The following is a 21,811-nucleotide window of genomic DNA, read 5'->3' on the forward strand; positions in this document are numbered from 1 at the left end:
TTTTTTCTTTTATCGGTTTCAGCTCAGAGCTGCAGCCATGCTGGGGCACTGCTATTTTGTTACACTGTTATTATTGAGAGCCTCCTCCAATATGTGACAGTTAGTGAATAAGGAAGTTTGATGACGCTGCCCTCATTTGTGTCTCCTGCCATGAGGTAAGTTCATCTGGGACTCTTGACAGGAAGAGATCCAGTTTTGTTTTGAATACACCTACATCTTACTTTGTGTAGGTCCCTCAGGCTCTTTGCGAGAATATTAAAAAACAGTGAGCCCTTAAAACCCAGGCTGTTGCAGTAACTGATCTTTGGCACTGCAGAGGCGAACCTTCCTGGCATTTGTGTAGCTTTCAATGCCAAAATTTGGCATAATTCCTTCCAAGATCTTCTAGATGTATATTACTGCATATCTTTCCTGCCTTCGCTTCAGTGAATGACTTTTGTTTCCTTATTTCAACTAATTTTTTTACCTTCTCTATTTACAATATATTTGCTGATGCAAAAAGACTTTTAATCACTACTTGACTTTTCCAAGTTTAAAAATAATTTATGGAATGAAAATTCCTACAATCCACATATCTCTGTCAAATAACACTTTCCCAACAAATATCGGTCATCCCACTCACAGAACTATTTTTAAAAGTCAGTTCTTGGTCTCAAGAGATTCAGACTAATTTATGTGGAGAAAGTTATTTAGAGAGATTAGAAATGATATATTTCCTTCTCTTTTTTATTGTTTCAGTCATTAGACTGCAGCCATGTTGGGGCACCGCCTTGAAAGATCTTTTAGTTGAATGAATCGACCCCAGTACTTTTTGGCTTTTAAAAGCCTGGTACTTATTCCAGCAGTTTCTTTTGCTGAACAGCTAAGTTATGGGGATGTAAACACATCAACACCAGTTGTCAAGTGGTAGTAGAGGACAAACACAGATACAATGGTATATACACACACACAACAATATACATATACATACACATATATACATAAATACACACACACACACACACAACAGGCTTCTTTCAGTCCTTGTCTACCAAATCTACTCATGGGGCTTCATTCAGCCTGAGGCTACAGTAAAAGACACTTTGCTCAAGACAGCACACAGTGGGACTGAATCCATAACCATGAGGTTGAGGAGCAAGCTTCTTATCACACAGCTTCTATTTGACAACATTTTAGACTACATTAGCAATGTGGTATCCTTGTTAATATTGGTACAATAAAATCTTTTAAAATTGGCAGAGAATAAACAAAAAAACCCTTTTACAATTCAAAATAATGGAAAGCAAAGAAAACATATTGCTACCGCAAAATGTCAATACAACCAATGAAAGTATGAATTACTAATAAACATAGGGTTCTATTACATTGTGAGCAAAATAAGGAGGGTAATCTGTAATCAATAACTAAAGTATTACTGCAGCTATTTATATGGAGTTGTAAGCAGGATAGTCAATAAAGCTCAAGTGAACAAGTTACATGCATATATGATATGAGACAGCAATGATGAATTTTGAATATTACTCTCTTTGAGAAGATCACGAAAGAAGAGACCTTACAATGTGCAGGTCTGCCCTCCTATAATGGAAATCCTCAATGATAGAAATTTATGTTGGTTGGGTCACGTACAACAGACTCCCTAAACAAATCCTTGACTCCCAAGTATGCAAGGGGGAAAAGACCTAGACTGAAATTCAAAGATACAGCAATAAAGAATATGAAGTGGAAAGAAATTAACAGGTGCAGGCATGGCTGTGTGGTAATAAGTATGCTTCTCAACCACATGGTTCGAGGTTCAGTCCCACTGTGTGGCACTTTGGGCAAGTGTCTTCTGCTATAACTTTGTGCTGATCAAAACATCATGGACTTTCTGGGATTGCAATCAATGGCCTGTTGAACTTGCTGAATAAGTATGGTCTTTGTGATGTGGAAAGACGACCCATCTGAAAAGGCAGCTTAGACCCTGCCACATGTATAAATTCAAGAACTGAACTTTTTGCATCATGTCCACATGTGGCTAAATATTTGTTACATTTTTGGTCCCCGTGAGATTACAGATAGGACTTGCTTTCTATATTGTGTCCATGTACAAGGTTCTTATCTCTCTATACTTTTTACTTATATTTCTTATATATTTTTTATATTTTTTTACATATTTAAAGAGATATTGTTTTATAGGTTTATCGCACATATATTTTTTACACATATCTTTTCTGTATTCTACCTTCCACCCTGCATTTTTCCTGTGTGTATATAGACGTGTACATGGAACCTTTTCTGTACGCTTGTGGATGTGTGTGTATGTGCGGGTACATGTGTATATAGACGTATGTGTGCATGTGCATTCGAAAATGTGCATATATAGACGTGTTTTACCCTTATTGCCTTTTTACACTTTTTTCTGTATTTTGCTTTAGCCCTGTTTTTTTTGTGCTTGTACGTATATAGATGTATGTATGAACTTTTTTTGTGCACGTGCATATGTGTGCAAGCATGTTGCACACGTGTGTGTGTGAGCGTGTATGCAGATATGTATATATTTTTTGGCGAATGTGTGGGTAAGCATGTGTGTGTTTCAAGGTGGATGACGATATACATATAGGCACATGTACGTGGGTATGCGGATGCGCATGTGTATGTATGGACATGCGCGCTTACGTGATTACTATGAACATTTTTACTCCCTTACTTTTACTCCCTCCCCTCACTTAGCGGTCATTCTAATAGCTCTTTTGTCTTAATAACGGTCAATCACACAGTAATTTCCCTTTATTTAACAGTCATTTTCATAGCATTTTTTCAATGGCCGCATAACTGAAGAGATAGCGGTGTGGGTTTCCGCCCCAGCATCTGAAACTTGGAGTTTTATCATGGCTACCAAATAATTGTCCCGTATTATCTGCAGTTATATATATATATATATATATATACATACATATATATATATATATATATATATATATATATATATGTTATAATTAAAATTAAAATTTAGATATAAAATTATACAATTTAGTATCTAAACCTTATTTTCAGTATGTCCCTAGTCGTGTATCGGCACACTACAGTACATACCCAATACATTCTGTCTTTTATATCAATCATTTAGAATATATATACATTTATATCAACATGTGTGTGTCTTTCTGTCTGTATGTCCCCATAACCATGTGACAACTGGTGTTGATATGTTTATGTCCCCATAACTAAGCAGTTCAGCAATTATGTGCTTATTCAATTATGTGCATTTATGTGCTTACTCATGTGTGTGCATATATATATATATATATATATATATATATATATATGTATTTGTGTGTGTGTGTGTGCCTTTGTTTGTCCCACTTCCATCGCTTGACAACCGATGCTGGTGTGTTTATGTCCCCATAACGTATCAGTTCAGCAAAAGAGACCAATAGAATAAGTACTAGGCTTACAATGAATAAGTCTGGGGGGGGGGGGGGGAGTAATTTTTTCAATGATAACCCTTTAAGGCAATGCTCCAGCATGGCTGCAGTCAAATGACTGAAACAAGTAAAAGAAAGTAAAATAAACTAAAATAATAAATGACAAACTCAAGCAAAAAACCAACAAGTATGAAGAAAGCTTATCAAGTCATGCCAAAGCCATGACAGTCAGTCACAACCACTGACTGCAGAGAGATACTGCAGCCTCACTTCCTAAAAATTTGAAATGCAGTCATTTCAGTTCTTGAAAGACAAAATCATAATTCAAATACACATGCATAAATGGTCATCATTTCCATTGAAAACATTGTGAAAAAGTGAAACTAAACTCACACTGTGAATGTGTGTGACTTAATGGTTAGGGTGTTTGGCTAATGAGTTGTACCTGTATTTCAAAGGGTCGGCCTTGTCGCAATCTGTGTCATGCTGAATCTCCCTGAGAAATATGTTTAGCATTCAAACCAACATAATCTGGCTAAAATATTCTACTTGTTTTATGTTCAAACTGGCCAGATCTGACCCCTCATAACTAACCTAAAATGTCATTCTAAAAGTAAACAATCACATCATTGAAGCCTGAGGGCTATGAGATAATTCATGATTAATGCAAAATAATTTGAATGAATAAGTATTACACGTGACAGCATAATCTGAATGCTAAAGGGTTAATGGCATGTGGGTCTGTGGAGTGCTTGGCCACTTGCATGTTAATTTTTTGAGCAGGCTGTTCCAATGATTAGATCAACTGGAAAACTCATTGTAACCAACAAAGTGCAGAGGTGCAGTTGACATATTCAGGAAATTAGTTATAGAAATTGTTCAATTTGTTCTAAGATGGAGAATAACCGACCAACATAATCAGGCAGGTACCCAAAAACAGTGAGTGTTAACCAACATGGTACCCTAATTATACTCGCACTTCTTTTTTTCCTTATTCACCCACATTGTCTTCTTTTTGTTTCACTTTTTCATACACTCTCTCTTTTCCCCTGTCACCCATCCTTGCTCATTCTCTCAGATAAAGGAGGAGGAGGAAGATAAGGAAAGAAAAGAGTACTACAGAATACTAGAAAGAAGGAAAATGACAAGTATTAAGATCAAACAAAACAACCCAAATATGAATAAGGCTCTCACTACCTTCACTGGTAATCTAACGATCATAAAACATGCATGGAACGCTTTTATTCTGTGCGTAGGAGTGGCTGTGTGGTAAGTAGCTTGCTTACCAACCACATGGTCCCGGGTTCAGTCCCACTGCGTGGCATCTTGGGCAAGTGTCTTCTACTATAGCCTCGGGCCGACCAAAGCCTTGTGAGTGGATTTGGTAGACGGAAACTGAAAGAAGCCCGTCGTATATCATCATCATCATCATCATCATCGTTTAACGTCCGCTTTCCATGCTAGCATGGGTTGGACGATTTGACTGAGGACTGGTGAAACCAGATGGCAACACCAGGCTCCAATCTAAATTTGGCAGAGTTTCTACAGCTGGATGCCCTTCCTAATGCCAGCCACTCAGAGAGTATATATGTATATATATATATATGTATGTGTGTATGTGTTTGTGTGTCTGTGTTTGTCCCCCCAACATCACTTGACAACCGATGCTGGTGTGTTTATGTCCCCGTAACTTAGCAGTTTGGCAAAAGAGACCGATAGAATAAGTACTAGGCTTCTAAAGAATAAGTCCTGGGGTCGATTTGCTCGACTAAAGGTGGTGCTCCAGCATGGCCACAGTCAAAAGACTGAAACAAGTAAAAGAGTGTGTGTTTATGAGTTTGTGTGTGTGAGAGAGTAGCTGCTCATGACTATAAATGTCTTTATTTGCCCATGGTACAATGCAGTGGGTATAGAACATGTGTATGTATATATATATATATATATACACACACACACACACACACACACACACACACACACACACACACACACACACACACACACAAAATTCTTTTTCCCAAATACATTGCACTTCATATTCAAGGCTCTGATGAAGCTGCAGAGCAAAAACAGTTGTAAGCTAATGAAGTTCATAATTATATTATGTTTTTTAATTTTCATCTCATTTTCTTTTATATAAGTTGTCTAAGAATTCACTAGTCAGAATCCTTAAGTCACCATATATTTTTCCATGCCTACCATCTCTGAAGAGCACATGGTCTTAATTAAACGACCTGTTACATACTATACAGTGCAAAACTGACTGATAAGATCAGCTGAAATGGATTCATAATACTGTATACTTTAACATATGTGAAATGACAGACATATAAGCAGCAACAAGAAAACAGTTTTCAGACAAAGTAACTTAATTAAATGTTGGTGGACTGAACAAACTTATCACCTGTTATGGATGATTTTATTTTTCTTTGTTTATTGATTACATTAGTATGTTCACTTCTCTTTAGCTGCCGCCACCACCACCACCACCACCACCACTACTACAATTAGTATTCATTTTTTTAATATTATTTTCAAGTGGTGCTATTGCTGTTGTTGCCACTTAACTAAAGCAACTCAATCACATGATGGAGATATCAGTAAATCATGCAGTTATAAATGTAAATGAACATATTATATCATCTTCGTTTAACGTCCGCTTTCCATGCTAGCATACACACAAGACACAGAACATTAAGACACAAATAAAATTCTAACTCAAAAGTGAAATCTGAAGATGGAAGACAGAACAGTGAGGTGGGGACAATGCAGTATATATATATATAAATATACATATATAAGGAATTTCTTGGGTTTTATTTCTCCGTGTATTTATGTTTGTATGCTTGTATGTATGTATAAATATGTGTGTGTGTGTGTGTGTGTGAAGACAAGTGATCAGTGTTATTTACTGCAATTAGAGGTAAACCTAAGCCAAAAGTGTACCCAAGCCAAGGGTGCATTCAAGCTGAAAGCATACCCAAGTTGAAAATGAACCCAAGTCAAAAATAGATGTGTGTAAATGTACACAAGTAAGGTTAGAGGAATGGATGGACAGAGGGGATGGGTGGATGCATAGATAGATAGATAAAACAGACAAACAAGACAGTGAGAGGCAGACCAACAGACAAACATAGATAGGACAGACAAATAGGAAGATAGAGAAGACATAGACAGACCAACAGACAGACAGAACAATAGGCATAGAATGATAGACAGACAGAACAATAGATAGACAGACAGACAGACAGACAGATAGAACAGAACAAGCCAAACAGAATGTTTGATTGATAGATAGATAGATAAATAGATAGGTAGGTAGGTAGGTAGGTAAGTATGTAGGTAGGTAAGTAGGTAGGTACGTACGTACGTAGATTGACCAACTGACAGACAAACAGATGTCATCAGTTCTTGGACTATTTGTACTATGATTGTGTTATTGAACATAAATGCACGTATAGTAAACAGTCATTATGAGACAGCTGACTGAGTCAGTCTACAGATAAGTTTCATGTTATCTACTTGTGCTGATTATTACATGATGTTTAATGATAGTATATCAGAACATTTCTGTTGTTTTATAATAACTACCAAATTTCACCCAAAATGCTTCTCAACAATTTCCCCTAAAGCTTGGTAGATCTGTTACTGAGGTCCTTAAAATGCTTCATCAAACTTCTGATGACATTATCTTCAAACACAAGATTTTGTGTCTTCTACTAAAGCCTTGGGTCAACCAAAACCTTGTGAGTGGATTTGGTAGACAGAAACCGAAAGAAGCTCATCATATAAAATGGCAAATGGCACACGTGTTAAACCTTTAGCTGTGAAATTAAATTTCATGGTTATTCCTGTAATGATAAGTATTTATCAATAATTAGAATTGGTAATTTTGGCAAGTCACACTGCCTCTGTAAACTTGACCTATCTCAACAGAAAATCATTTTAAATATGACATTCTTCAACAAAAGAAAGATTAGTATGTAAAACTGCTTTCTGCTGACAAGGATAATGAAATTTTGAGTGGATGTATCTGATTTCTGGAGTAAAAGAGTTAAAGCTGGTAACATATCAGCTCAAGATGAACATCCAGGATGACCAAACACTGGCAAAGTATCTCTGTAGCAGACTTCTCAAGTTCAACACAAAATTTCACATTGGATCTTTGTTCCAACTTCCTGTTCATGACAAAATCAGACTACAGTATACTTGTGATCACAAAAACATAAAGTTCTCAATTTGCAAAGTAAACATGATGTCACTCGGCTCACTGCTTCATGAAGGTCACTGCAAGCTCTCACTGCACATGCAACCATGTGCTGCAATCTATTGGTGTGTTACAGAACTAGTCCAGGAACTTTTTGACAAGTTCTGTAATGTAATAATCATTACCAATTGGATTTACTGGATTTCGACTGCATCAGACTATACTTTACATCCCAGTGTTTTGTTTTGGTTTACTGTGGTTTGTAACCTGATCCATTAAAGGAGTCTTTTATGAGTACCACTGGATGATTTAAAGCCTTATACTGTCCATTAATATATTGTGTGAACTAAGATCCCCGTTGACAGGCCGCTGGTATTTATAGAGTGTTAAACTCTTTCGGTAAGCAAATTAGGGACTTCTTCATAGAGTAGCTGCTGCATTTGTTGAGTATATAAACAGTTTGGCTGCTTGTTTCTCTAGAGATTGTCAGAATGATGTGGATGCCTCTGATGAGAACCCAATAACGTTCAAAAATCAATTAAGGTTGTTCATCATTTTTTCAGTCCGTAGAGAAATGGCTAAAATTTGCCCTGTTAATAATTATACTATATGTTACATATATATATTGTTGTATTTTGGGATAGTCATTAAAGGGGGGGGGGGCAAAGAAACCCAAGCACTTTATATTCATTCTTCACTATTTATTACTGTTATTATTCTAACTCATGTCCATTGTCCGGAAATCTTTTGCCACACATCTGTGACCTCCTCAGCAACACGTGTGTGCTCTTGCTCTGCTTATTCCATTCCGTTCCAGAACAGAATGAGGAGGTCACAGATGTGTGACGAAAGATTTCCGGACAATGGACATGAGTTAGAATAAGAATAGTAATAAACGAGTGAAGAACAAATATATAGTGCATGTGTTTATTTAACCAAAAAAAAAATTACTATCCCGAAATACAACAATATCTGCTTCAACACACAACTTCGCATAAGGAATCTTGCAACACAAATTCATATATATATACATATATATATATATATATATATTTATGGGTTTTTTATGTGTGTGTGTGTGTGTGTGTGTGTGTGTGTGTGTGTGTGTGTGTGTGTGTGTGTGTGTGTGTGTGTGTGTGTGTGTGTGTGTGTGTGTGTGTATGTGTTTGTATGTGTGTGTATATACATACCTTGAGGTTTTGCTGCTGTAGAATCTTTGCTTTGTCCTCTAGTCTTCGAGCAACAGCTGCTAATTCTGCATTTCTTTTACGGAAGGACTTTAGCTTTTCTTCACGAGATTTGTAATCTTCTTGTTTCCTTTTCTGCATAAAATAATAAAATGAAACAAATTAGTATGACATACACATGTATAATGATAAACAGAATCTGCAATAAAAATATGTTTTTGTCAAATCATTGAACAGCCAGTCGATGTTCTTTGAATGGTCTTATAGTTTATTTTCTTCCACCTTCTACTTGTTTCAGGCATAGGACTACAATCAGACTGGAGCATCACCTTGAAGAGTTTTAGTCAAATACATCAACTTCAGTACTTATTTTCAAGACTGGTACATATTCTATTGGTCTCTTTTGCCAAACTGCTAAGTTATTGGGACGCAAACAAACCAACACTGGTTATTAAGCAGGAGTCAAACACAGACACACTTACACACACACGATAGGCTTCCACACAGTTTCCTTCTACCAAATTCACTCACGAGACATTGGTCAGCTGAGAGCTACTGTAGAAGACATCTACTTAAAGTGCTGTGCATTGGGACTGAACCCAAGACCACATGGTGACAAAGTGAGCTTCTTATCCCTACAACCATGCCTCTAGACAATTTCTACATCACATTTCCAGTTAACCAGATTCACCAGATTTATTAACACATACAGGTGCAAAGATGCGTGTGTAGTTGAGAAGTTTGCTTTGCAACCTCTTGGCTTCAAACTCAGTTCTACTGCCCAGCACTTTGGGCAAATATATTATTCTATAACCCTAGGCTGAGAAAACCATTGTGAGCAGATTTGATAAATGGAAACTGAAATACCATCATATATATATATGCAGGTTTGTGCATCATATAACTAGCTAGAGGCGACCATATCTTGGAGTTAATCAACAGCAGCATTTGTCCTATTTCTCTGGATTGCCACATTAGTTTGGCAATAAATATTAATACCCAGTATTACTGCTGTATCTCTCCTTTAGAGAGATTTAGAGATTATAATATATATATATATATATATATATATATATATATATATATATATATATATATATATATATAGGGAGAATTCACAAAAAACAACAGATGAAGACAAGTGGTGTTGAAAACAAATAGATGTATTAGCATAACGCTCGGGAATTGAGAAAGTCTTTAACGTTTCAAGCCTACGCTCTTCTACAGAAAGGAACACAGAAAGAAACAAAGAGAGAAACAAGGAGAGAAAAAAATGTGTGTAGTTGTCAGCAATCTATCATGGCGAATGCAGGACAGAAGGGTCACACAGGAGAGTTAAGAAGAAGGGGATATATACATATACAATTAATCAAATATATTCAATGAGAATAAAGTGTACTGTATTTTAGATAAGTGCTCTTAGTATGAGAAATGTCTAAAACCTTGAAGGTATTTAGAGATTCAATTAGAGCAATTATACATTAGAGAGTAAAAGCAGGAAAAATTACATCAAAAAATCACAGAAGATATACGTCCATGATATAAATAATATTTTATTAATAAATAGATACATAAAATATGATGATTTTAAAAGGTTTGAGATATCTTACAATCGTTTCATGAATGTGTTACCTTTTGAAATGAAATCCAAAATCCCCTCTCTCACTCTGTGGGAGAGAGAGGCACAAGCACATACACAGACATATACACACACGGCAGTAACTTCCTCCTACAAAATTCAATCACAAAGCATGGTTGGCTTGGGGCTATCGATAATCATTATTAGGTAGTACATCCACTCATCAGAGAAAAGGATGAATTTCTGTGTAGTCAATTGACTGAAAGAGATGCTATTTAAAATTGTATGATAAAGGTGTTGTTTAAAAAGTTATTGGTATAGGTGTGTATTGGTATAAAAATTTTGAAAAAATAATATAAATCCATGGTAAAATCCTTTGTAGTAATCCGTAATGGCTGTATGTAGATAGAAGTCCCATAATTTCTTTTCTCTTCAGTAAGTAAATCATAAGTGTAAAGAATAAAAGTGGTTAATTGTTGCTTTTATAGTTATATATACAAAACTGGAAGATGCCATTATTATATTTTATGCAAATGTAAAAATGGCAGTGTACTGACCCAATATAGAGTAAATTTATGTGTTATATTTAAAATATTGTATTTGAAATCAGTTTGTTATACATTAGAGGAGTACAGGTTCAAATTTCAAGGAGACACATTTCAGGCATTCATCTAACAAATAATTTATATTATGTGAACATGTGTATACTCTAAAATAATTTTTAGTTTCTATTTTCTTACTTACAACCATCCTACTATTTTATTATGATACCACAATATGAGATACAAGATATTAATGTGACTCTTATCTTGATGATCTCTTATAGTGTTTAAAAGTTTTATAAATCCTTCTACATGTGGGTAATGCTTCCGATTAACAATTAATTAAATTATTTTGTTTATATAATAATATGTATACTGATTCTTTTGTACATAGACAGCAAATAGAAGATTGATGGGTATATGGTGTAGCTGAGTCAATAATTTATCAGGATAATTTATAGTTAACGTTTTTTTGAGTTTATTTACATATGTAGCCAATGAAGTAGTGTTATTTGTAATATTCAGTTTAAATGAATGTATATGTGCTAAAAATCTCCCTATATATACCTTACTGTGTGAGTTAGCAGTTTGAACCTTCAACATTTACCTTCTAAAGGACGTAATTTTTTATTTTTACATGTGCAATATTTAGTTGTAGGTTTCTGTTTCATGGTATAAGATTTAATAGTGTTATGATTATTTGTTATGGTGTGTGGTGTTATATCTGAATTTGTTGTGGAATCATTTATAATTAGGTACATTTATTGGTTGTATATTACTATTATTAGATTGTAGTATTGGATTATCTAAAGTCCTGTCATATCCAATTGTTTGCATGTTTTGAGACGTATAATTATTGGCATTTTGCTGAGATTTAGTTAATGTTATAGTATTGCTATGTATTCTTGTAATATTATCTATTGAACTGGTATTATATTGAGCATTATTTGGTGTTCTAGGACTATTGTGTATTTCATTACTAGTATTATAGTCGTTAGTGTTATTTATTAAATTATATTCATATTTATTAAGTCTTCGTCTATTAGAGCTGGCAATAATTGATCCTGTGCTCAGCAATGTAGAAAAAGATATTTTAATTGATGACCTATTAAATATATGGTGATACTTATGATTATTAGGAAAACTATTTTTGACTATGTTTAGAAATTTCTTTGCTAATCCTTAAACATTTATTGAAAATGGGGGTACGTGCCAAATAATTTCCCTATTTCCACTCCTACTAGGTAATTTATGATAGACTATTTTTGGAATTTGTATGGTATTTACCATGTGTTTTTTTTTTTTGCTATTTTTATATTCAGTTTTATGTCTACCATAACATTTTCTAGGTTTTTAGGTTTTTCTTTATCATGCCTTATGGAGGTTTGATCTTTTTGTATTCAGTGAATATTATTGTTAGAGGTAAGGTTAGTTCCATTTGTGCCATGTAAATCTTAAGTTTTGTATCTTCTGTATATTTAATATTTTGTTTAAATCCACTTGCAGCCAAAGCTTGATTATAATAGTTTGCGTGATTATTGAATATTTCTTCATTATAGGAGAGATGAGAGATTCTAATAGATATACTGCTTATAATACTCTTAAGTAATGATTTATGGTGGTTAGAATGAATGTTTATATATTTGTGGTATTCATTAGGTTTGTGGAGGTATTGAAGTTCAGAGTTACATCTAAAAAATTTACTTTACAATAGCTTTCTTCAAAGGAAATAGATAAACCAAAATTTTTATAGAAATTATAGAGTTCTTCTCTTATTTTTCCTATTTTTCTTTTGGATCGGCCATTATATATCAAGAGAGCATCATCTCTATATAAACCTCCTTTGAAAGAAGGAAAATATTGTTTGGTCTTATGTAATAGATATAAGCCTACCAAGTCCGTGATTTGTGCAGAATCAGAAGATCCCATGGTGATATCAAATAAATTATTATTTGTAGCACGACATCATAGTTTATCATTAAACATAATAAGTGGTTTTCTAGCTAATAGTATTATACCAATTTCAAGTAGTGTAATATATACATATACTTCTAATATAGGATAAAATTGCTTTCAAAAATTTCATCAGTGGCCAGCATATTAAAATACCTTTGAAGGTGAAAATTATATAAACAATTATAAATAAGGGCAAAAGAAAAAATATCTATGCCAATATGCTGAGAAATAGACTTTATATTGTCAATCACCACATACAATACTTTTCACTATAAATACACAGCGTGTTGAAAACGAGGAAAGCAAGCTAACAGAAATTTTAAAAGTTTCATTAATATATTTCTGTGTTATTTTTGTAGCTATCCATCTCAATTAGATATTTTAAGAAACAAATATGTTTTAATTGACAATATTCAATGCCTATAAAGTGTTAACTTTATAGGCATTGAATATTGTCAATTAAAACATATTTGTTTCTTAAAATATCTAATTGACCTATTTCAATAACGACAATATGAAAGGACATAATGTTTATCATAGACACAGACATGGCTGTGTGGTTAAGAAGCTTGTTTTGCAACCATGTGGTTTTAGGTTCAGTCTCATTGTGTACGTACACACACACACACAATACACACACGAGAGGGTGCTGGAAAGTTCCTGGCTCTGGATAAAAGAAAATACAGGAAGATTGGTTAATTATGGTTTTATTCAAAATATTCCCCTCTCAGATTCACACACTTATTGGCAGCAGTCCTTCAGTTTTTCTAATCCCTGTAAAATAACTCAGAAGTTTGGGCCTCCAACCAGGCTTTTTGTGAAACCCTTCAAGCCAGGAACTTTTCAGCATCCCCTCTTATGTATTTGTGTGTGTGTGTTTATATTTGTCTTTCACCAGCACTTGACAACTGGTGTTGGTTTGTTTGCATACCTTTAACTTAGCAGTTCAGCAAAAGTGACTGATGGAAGATTGGAATACTGAAGAAGAGCTGAAAAATGAGAGATCCAACTGGAGAAAAGCAGAAAAGACATTCCAGAGGTGAGAACATCAGAGAAAACTCATCAATGGCCTATGATCTACAGGGAGAAGGGCTTAATGAAATATAATTATAGTTCAATGGATAAAAGGTCAAGAGGATAAAATATTTTAGGTAGAAAATCTGTGAGTTCCATTGTATTAAGATTGTACGGGAGTAAATACGGTTGTTATTAACAATGCATAGGAAAAAAAAATGGAAATGCAAAAGGGAAAAAATAAAAATAAAACAGAAAATGAAACAGACTGCTAAAAGTGTATTATGACCCAAATTTCTGACATGGCATCACTAATCAATCAATATTCAACATTTATCTGAACTCATTCTCTGAGCAGACAATATGGCTAAGTTTACTGTCTGTTCATATAATCATATTACTAAAACAGGCCACCCCTGCTGACTTCACTTGATATATGATGTATTATTAATATGTTTAGTTACACGTATTGCATAAGAGCTCTCAGGTGACAACAAATATACTACATGTACACAAGCTCACACAGACTCATCATCATCATCATCATCATCAATTTAATGTCCACTTCTTCCATGTTCGTATGGCTAAACCGAGTTTATTGATGTAGATTTTCTACATTCAGATGCATTTCCTGTCAACAATCCTCACCTGTTTGAAGCAAGGTAATAATTCCCCATGACCAGATTACGGGAAATGAGTGGCACAACTTGTATAACAGTCACTCATTTACAACTATAGCACAATGTCAAGACAGGGAGACACACATACATACACACACAATGAACTTCTATCAGTTTCTATGTACCAAATTCACATCCAGTCCACACTATAAAGCGGTTGGTGCCTGTAAAAATCATGCCAAAGCAGATCTCACCAGTGCTGGTTCCACAGAAAAAGCATCCAAGCCATTTTGTAAAGTGGTTGACATTAGGAAAGGCCTGCAGATCTAAAAACCATACCAAAACAGACCATGCTGGTGCCACAAAAGGCACTGTCCACTCTGTTAGGCGGTTGATGTTAGGAAGGGCATGCAGCTGTAAAAACCAAGCTAAAGCAGACAATGAAGCCTGGGGTAGTTTTCTACCTAGCCAGCCCCTGTCAAACTGTTCAACCTATGCCAGCATGGAAAACAGATGTTAAATGATGATGAAAGCGCTAGCCAGTGGGACTGAACCCAAAACCATGTAGTTCGGAAGTAATGTTCTTAACCACATGGCCATTGTGACAATCTACCAATAATATGTAGACATCGCTGTTTAACTGAATCACATGGTGGTTCTGGGTTTAATTCTGCTGCATGGCACCTTGGGTAAGTGTCATGTACAATAGCTTTGAACTGATCAATGCCTTGTGAGTGTAATTTAGCAGACAGTTGACTGTAGAATACCACTTTGCAAAAATTTCATCCAGTCCATGTCAGCATAAAGGAAATAAAGCAGATAACATTTGTAGACACAGGCACAGCTGTGTGGTAAGAAGCTTGCTTCCCAACCACATAGTTCCAGGTTCAGTTCCACTGTGTGGCACCTTGGGCAGGTGTCTTCTACTATAGTCTTGGGTCAACCAAGATCGTGTGAATGAATTTGTGAGATGGAAACTGTGTGGAAGCCTGTCATATATATATGTGTGTGTGCATATATAGATTTGGTAGATGGAAACTGAAAGAAGCCAATAATGTGGTGCGTGTGTGTGTATGTGCTTGTCTCCCATCATTGCTTGACAACCAGTGCTGGTGTGCATGACAGACAATGTTGATAACTTACCAGTTCAGCAAAAGAGTTGGCTTGAATAAGTACCAGGTTTAAAAGAAAAAGTACTGGGATTGATTCGATTAAAAATTATCTGGTGCAGTGCCCCAGCATGGACACAGTTTAGTGACTGAAACGAGTAAAAGGTGGAAACAAAAGCATTCGTATTGTTTGTGATGGTGACCACCACAAAAACAGGACATAACTTCTAAGCTAGCCAACCATTTGTGAACCTTTTGGCATTTAGACCAACCATATCAAGTTCAAAATTTTCTACCCATTTTATATTTAACCCAGCTAGATACAACCTCATAACCTGCCCAACAATATCATTAAAAAATTTTTTAAATCATATCATAAGTATCTCAAAGCTACAAGGTAATGCATGACAAATGTAAAACAATGTAAATAAATAAAAATTACATTTGACGGAAGGCTTGACAAAATCAACCTCATCCTCCACCAACATTACCTTACAATCAATGCCATTACCTCTTCTATGCAAGAGTTAGTCTAGTGTCATCAATGCTATTATCATAAAGGAAGCATTTAGCAAAGAAGAAACTAAATTCTTGGATATGAGATAAAGCTACAGCTGACAACAATGGAAAACATTTGACAGAGAAATCTGAATTGCTAAAGGACTAAATTGATACCACATTGTAACAATTCCTCAATAATTATATTGCCAATGACTAAGAGAACAACTATCACAGAATCTCGTTTTTTATTCCCTTATAAAATCCTTTAATCTTTTACTCTAACTTCACTATAATTATGGTAACTTCCAGAAAGCCAAATACAGTGAGTAGTTTCTATTCCTTGTCATAGTTAATTTTAACTACACCCATCATTTTTACTGCTGTCCCTTTCATTCTTACTAACCCCTGACACTTCTCTTCCCTGTCACTTTTTTACTGCCCATTCCTTCAATATCATCATTTAATATGTTTTCCATGCTGGCATGGGTTGGTTGGCTTGACAGGAACTGGCAAGGCCGGGGTGGCACCAGGTTCCACAGTCTGTTTTAGCTTGGTTTCTATGGCTGGATGCCATTTCTAATGCCAACCACTTTACAAAGTATGCTGAGTGCTTCTTATGTGGCACCATCACCCATGCTTTTTACATGGCACTACCACCAGTGCATTTTTATGTGGCACTAGTACCAATGCCTTTTATGTGGAAACGGCATCCGTACTTTTTACATGGCACCATCACCAGTGCTTTTTACGTGGCACCAGCACCAGTGCTTTTTATGTGGTACCAGCACCCACACCAATGCTCGTTATGTGGTACCTTAATTTTAAGATCTTGATTCTGTTGTGGGCAAGTCTTTGCAAGTACAGCAATGTGCCACAAATCCATGCTTCTCCCAACTGTCTACTCTTACTCACAGAAGTTTCTGCTTCATCACAGAAAAGAGAAGAATGAAATGATATGAGCCAATGTGATGCACATGAAGAATGATTGCAGGGTGGCGGTGGGGTGGAACTAGCAAACACGAGCAAAAGTACTGGGGTTGGTTCATTCAACTAAAATTCTTCAAGGTAGTGCCCAAGCATGGCCACAGTCTTATGACTGAAATAAGTAAAAGAATAAAAGAATAAACAATAAAAATAGAATGAATCTGTGAAAGATGAAGACTGAAGATGAAATGGAGAGATCTCAAGATGCTGAGTTTCAGAGAACCAACAAAAGGCCATGAAAAAAGGGAAAAGGTATGGTTGTGTGTTTATTCAGCTCACTTACTAACCATGCAGTCATGGGTTCAGTCCCACTGTGCAGTATCCTGGGCAAGTGTCTTCTACAAAAGTCCTGGGCCAACCAATGCCTTGTGAGCAAATTTGGTAGACAGAAACTATATGGAAGTCAGTTATGTGTGTGTGTGTGTGTGTGTGTGTGTGTGTGTGTGTGTGTGTGTGTGTGTGTGTCCAGAGTTGTTACTATACAGCCAAAAGATAAACTTATTCTGTTCTAGTTTAATTAAACTTAAACTGAACAGAGTTGTCTCCCCAGTCTTTTTTAATCAGAGTTAGTTGTTATGATTACAAATGGTTCTTTTCACTGTGGCTGTAAGGTTTATTAATTGAAATCTCTTTGTTCACAACATTAAATACATTAGCTTCCACTTAATTATTGGTTTATTATAACTGAGTCTTTGTCCATTAAAAGTTTATACATTACCTACCCATATTATATGACATTATAAATATATAATAAAACGGTCTTTGAACACAACCAAGGCCTAAGGTTTAATAGAACATTTGTAAAGGAACTATATGAGTGAGTGACAGTCATGTCATTTTAATGGTCATTAGTGACTTAAGCGAAATGTAATTACTCCAACTGAGAATCAACATCGAATCTACAGGCTAGTTTTGATAATAAAATCAATAGTATCATTGTCATTCATTGAACACCCATATTTCTATTTATTCATCTCTCTCGACTGTAAATTCCTTTCCCTTTGTTGTATCCAATATCTCTTTACTACTTAAAGATCTTCTACTCTAATTAACAAACTTCCTCCCTGTCAATTACTCGTTACCTCAGCAATCATTCTCTCACTTATCTTACCAATGCCGCTACAGAATTTAACTCTGTCTTGATAATCATCCATTTCTGATGAACAACTGACACACAATCCATCAACCTTATTAACATCATCTCTCTCATTTAAATCTATTCTGATTCCCAATCGACAAGGAAACAAAAAGAAATGCAGATTATTTTACTCTAACATAGGCACAGGAATGGTTGTGTGGTTAAGGAGCTTGTTTCCCAACCACGAGGTCTCAGGTTCAGTCCCACTATGCAACATTTTGGGCAAGTGTCATCTACTATAACCAAGGGCCAACCAAAGCCTTGTGAGTAGATTTGGTAGACAGAAACTGAAAGAAATCCATCATGCATGTGTGTGTGTGTGTGTGTGTGTGTGTGTGTGTGTGTGTGTGTGTGCTGGGGGAAGGGTCCATGTCTTGAAAAAGTGTGACAGCTGGAAACGAGCATCACTGTTATACAAGTAGTGTCATTCATTTTCATTATTCAACAAAAATACATCTGGCCATGGGGATATATTGCCATACTTGGAAAAAACAGGTGAGTTGTTGGCAACAGGAAGGGCACCTGGCTGTAGAACATCTGCCTTGATAAACCTTCGTTTGACCCATGCAATTATGGTAAAATAGACATGATGATGATGAAGAAAGACACTGATTCATCTAGGAAGGTGGCCATTCTGAAGGGATTCACAGATGTAAAATTATTGATATTCAAAGAAGTATTGTTCCATGTCTGGAATGGTTCTGCTGCACAGACATCTTAGACTGGCATAAAATCACTCTCAGACAAACTCCAGCCTCTGATTCTGTAGCATGCTATTTCCTCTCTATACCTTTACTGTCACTACTATACTGGCCTCTGTTTCTCAGAGATGGCTGTCCTCATATGACCTCTACTCAAGCATTCCCAATCCACTTATCTCACCTCTCCCTACTCAACCCTTGCACTCATCAATACACCCAATCCTTCCTCCCCCACATGTCAATCCTCAGTTCATATCCTTCCCACGGGCGTTGACTTGCAATTGTCAAAAGGAATATTAATGACATCAATCTCACAAGTCTCAGAAAGTCTGCAAAAGTTATGACCACTGTCCTGTCCTCCAGACACAACAAGTAAAGAAAAGGAAAAAAACTCAGATCACTTTTTTTTTAATTGATCTAGTATATATTTTAATGATCCTGTGAGAACAAAAGACTAAGTATGCTTAAACTGTGTTTCAACCAAAAAAATTCTATCAGACTCCAAAAAGAATTCTTGCCAAAAAGTTTCACTACACTGACTCCATTTTATCACTCCTAACACTTAGTATTGTACTAAAAAAGATAACCAACTAATCAGCTAATCTTACTTTTGTTCTAGAGACAAAAGTCTGGTGTTTGACTCTTTTTTTTTTTTTTTGCTTCCTGTAAAGAAAACCAACCAAAGAAAGAAAGCATCTCAAGATTTTCCTCTCACACCAAAACACGGATGTTCCATGTCTACTTATTCTATTGATTTTATAATTATTTGTGACATTTTACACAGGTATAGAACATTTGGAAACCAGATAGAACACACTGTTTTTTTTCCTTTTGCCATCACCTGCCACATCAAATTCAAAAGCTTGTATCGATTAGAAAAGTTTAATACCTACTTCTCTTCAACAAAACCTTGTAAAATAGTCCAAATTGGTTCTCAAAATGAAGATGGGTATGAATATCAGCTGAGGATACAGTTTGTATGATACATTGTTACTTAACATTCTCCCACCATTTAAGTTCACATACACACACAAGATTTCCTTAATATAATTTCATCCACCAAAAATCTCTTGTGATCTTTGCTGGGTAAAAACTTCTTTGGCAGAGCCAGTATGTTATCTTCATTTAATATCCACATTAAAAAAAGAATATAAAAATAATCTTCATCATTTAAAATGATGACAACATGAATTTTAGTAGTCATAAATTGTAGGACAACATAAGTCACTAAGTCTTCTCTCAACTTATGTCAGACACAATGACAGAGGCTCTACATATCCTGCTATAGAATATGTATAGCATAGATCAATCATTGTGATTATTGCTTAAAACATGGCAATGAGCTAATAAAATCATCACTGCACCCAGACAAAATGCTTAACAACTTTTCTTCTAGCTCTTTTCATTCTTAATTCAAACACCACCAAAAGTAACTTTGCTTTTCATCCTTTCAAGGTCAATAAAATAGAGTACCAGTCAAGTATTGGGGTCAATGTAATTGACTAACCCCTTCCCCTTGTGCCAAAATTTGAAACTATTATTAGCTTTCAGAACTAATAACTGGGAACATTGCTATTCACAGGAATACAATCGCCACTGGTGTTTACACCATCTTTCACATTTAATGTGTAAGATGTACTAAAAAGATTTGAACAGAATTCTTAGTCATAGTAACAATACTTGACAAAGTCTGAGAAACTCCAGCCATCAAGATTGCTCAGACATTTTTAACTCATGCATGCCATCCATCTCAGTCCTGCATTAGTTGAAGTAGGTCTTTGGGGAGGCATCCAATGTTGCTGGTGAATTGATCAATAAACATATTCAGACCACCTGCTCAGGTGCAGCCATGATTTTGTATCCATAGCAACTGGTCACTTCTCTAATGTTTAGCTTACCATCAGTGTCCTACAAAGTGCAATCACCTTCCTCTTATAATGGTGTAAACAGGCAGACCTCCATACAGTTGTTTGTTGGTGGGATGAGTTCTCCATCTCAGTTCTTAACTGGAATTTTATAAACCGTGAAGAGATGAAAAAGCTAATTTGACGTTGGTGAGAGTTGAAATTAGAATGTAAAGGGCCAGAACTAAATATCTCAATGGAACTAAAATTTCCAATGTCTTGCAAGTTACTTGGTGACCTCACTGGTACCATGGAAAAAGTACCTAATAATACTCTGTAAAAACGTTGATATTAAGAAGGGCATCCAACCAGCAAAACCATGCCAAAAGCAGACATTGGAGCTTCAAGCTGTCCTCTGGCTTGCCAGCTTCAACTGAACCATCCAATCTATACCAACACGGAAAACAGACATTCATTAAAGATGAGGTTCTAACAATTCCATTAATCAATTGCCTATAATTTAAAAAATAATTACACAGCCAATCTACCCAGCTGATGTGTCAGTCAGTTCATATCAGTAAATCTAGATAGTAAATGTGAACTGCACCTAAGATTTTGATTGGCTACATACTAAGTCAGCTCAACCTTTTGTGACCATATTTCTAATGAAATACTTTCTTTAGCTGATTTTAGTCACTGAACCAAAAGCCATGTTGGGCCCTGCCTTGAATGGGTTTTAATCAATCATATCGGCTTTGGTATTGATCTCTGTTTATGGAAGTTACCTCACCTTTTAATCATCTTTTTATCATTTTACACTAGTGTCAATCATAGGACTGCAGCCATGCTGGAGCACTGCCTTGAAGGGTTTTAGTCGAACAAATAAACCTCAGTACTTATTTTTCTTTTTAAGTCTGGTAAATATATATACACACACACACAAACATATATACACACATACACATACATACACACACATATACACACACACATACACGCACACACATATACACACACACATACAT

At 35.5% G+C, this 21,811-nt stretch overlaps 1 protein-coding gene across 1 annotated transcript in view; it reads right to left on the reverse strand.

Moving 5' to 3' along the window:
* Positions 1–21,811, reverse strand: part of LOC106877382 (uncharacterized) — a 900,394-nt gene that overhangs the window by 677,030 nt on the left and 201,553 nt on the right. Inside the window, exon 4 of the mRNA XM_089341355.1 lies at positions 8,802–8,933. Within this exon, the coding sequence (XP_089197481.1) occupies positions 8,802–8,933 (132 nt within the window). The remainder of the gene's footprint in view (positions 1–8,801; positions 8,934–21,811) is intronic.

Source organism: Octopus bimaculoides, chromosome 24 (assembly GCF_046866305.1).
Source record: "Octopus bimaculoides isolate indiv1 chromosome 24, ASM4686630v1, whole genome shotgun sequence".
Taxonomy (NCBI): Eukaryota; Metazoa; Mollusca; class Cephalopoda; order Octopoda; family Octopodidae; genus Octopus; species Octopus bimaculoides.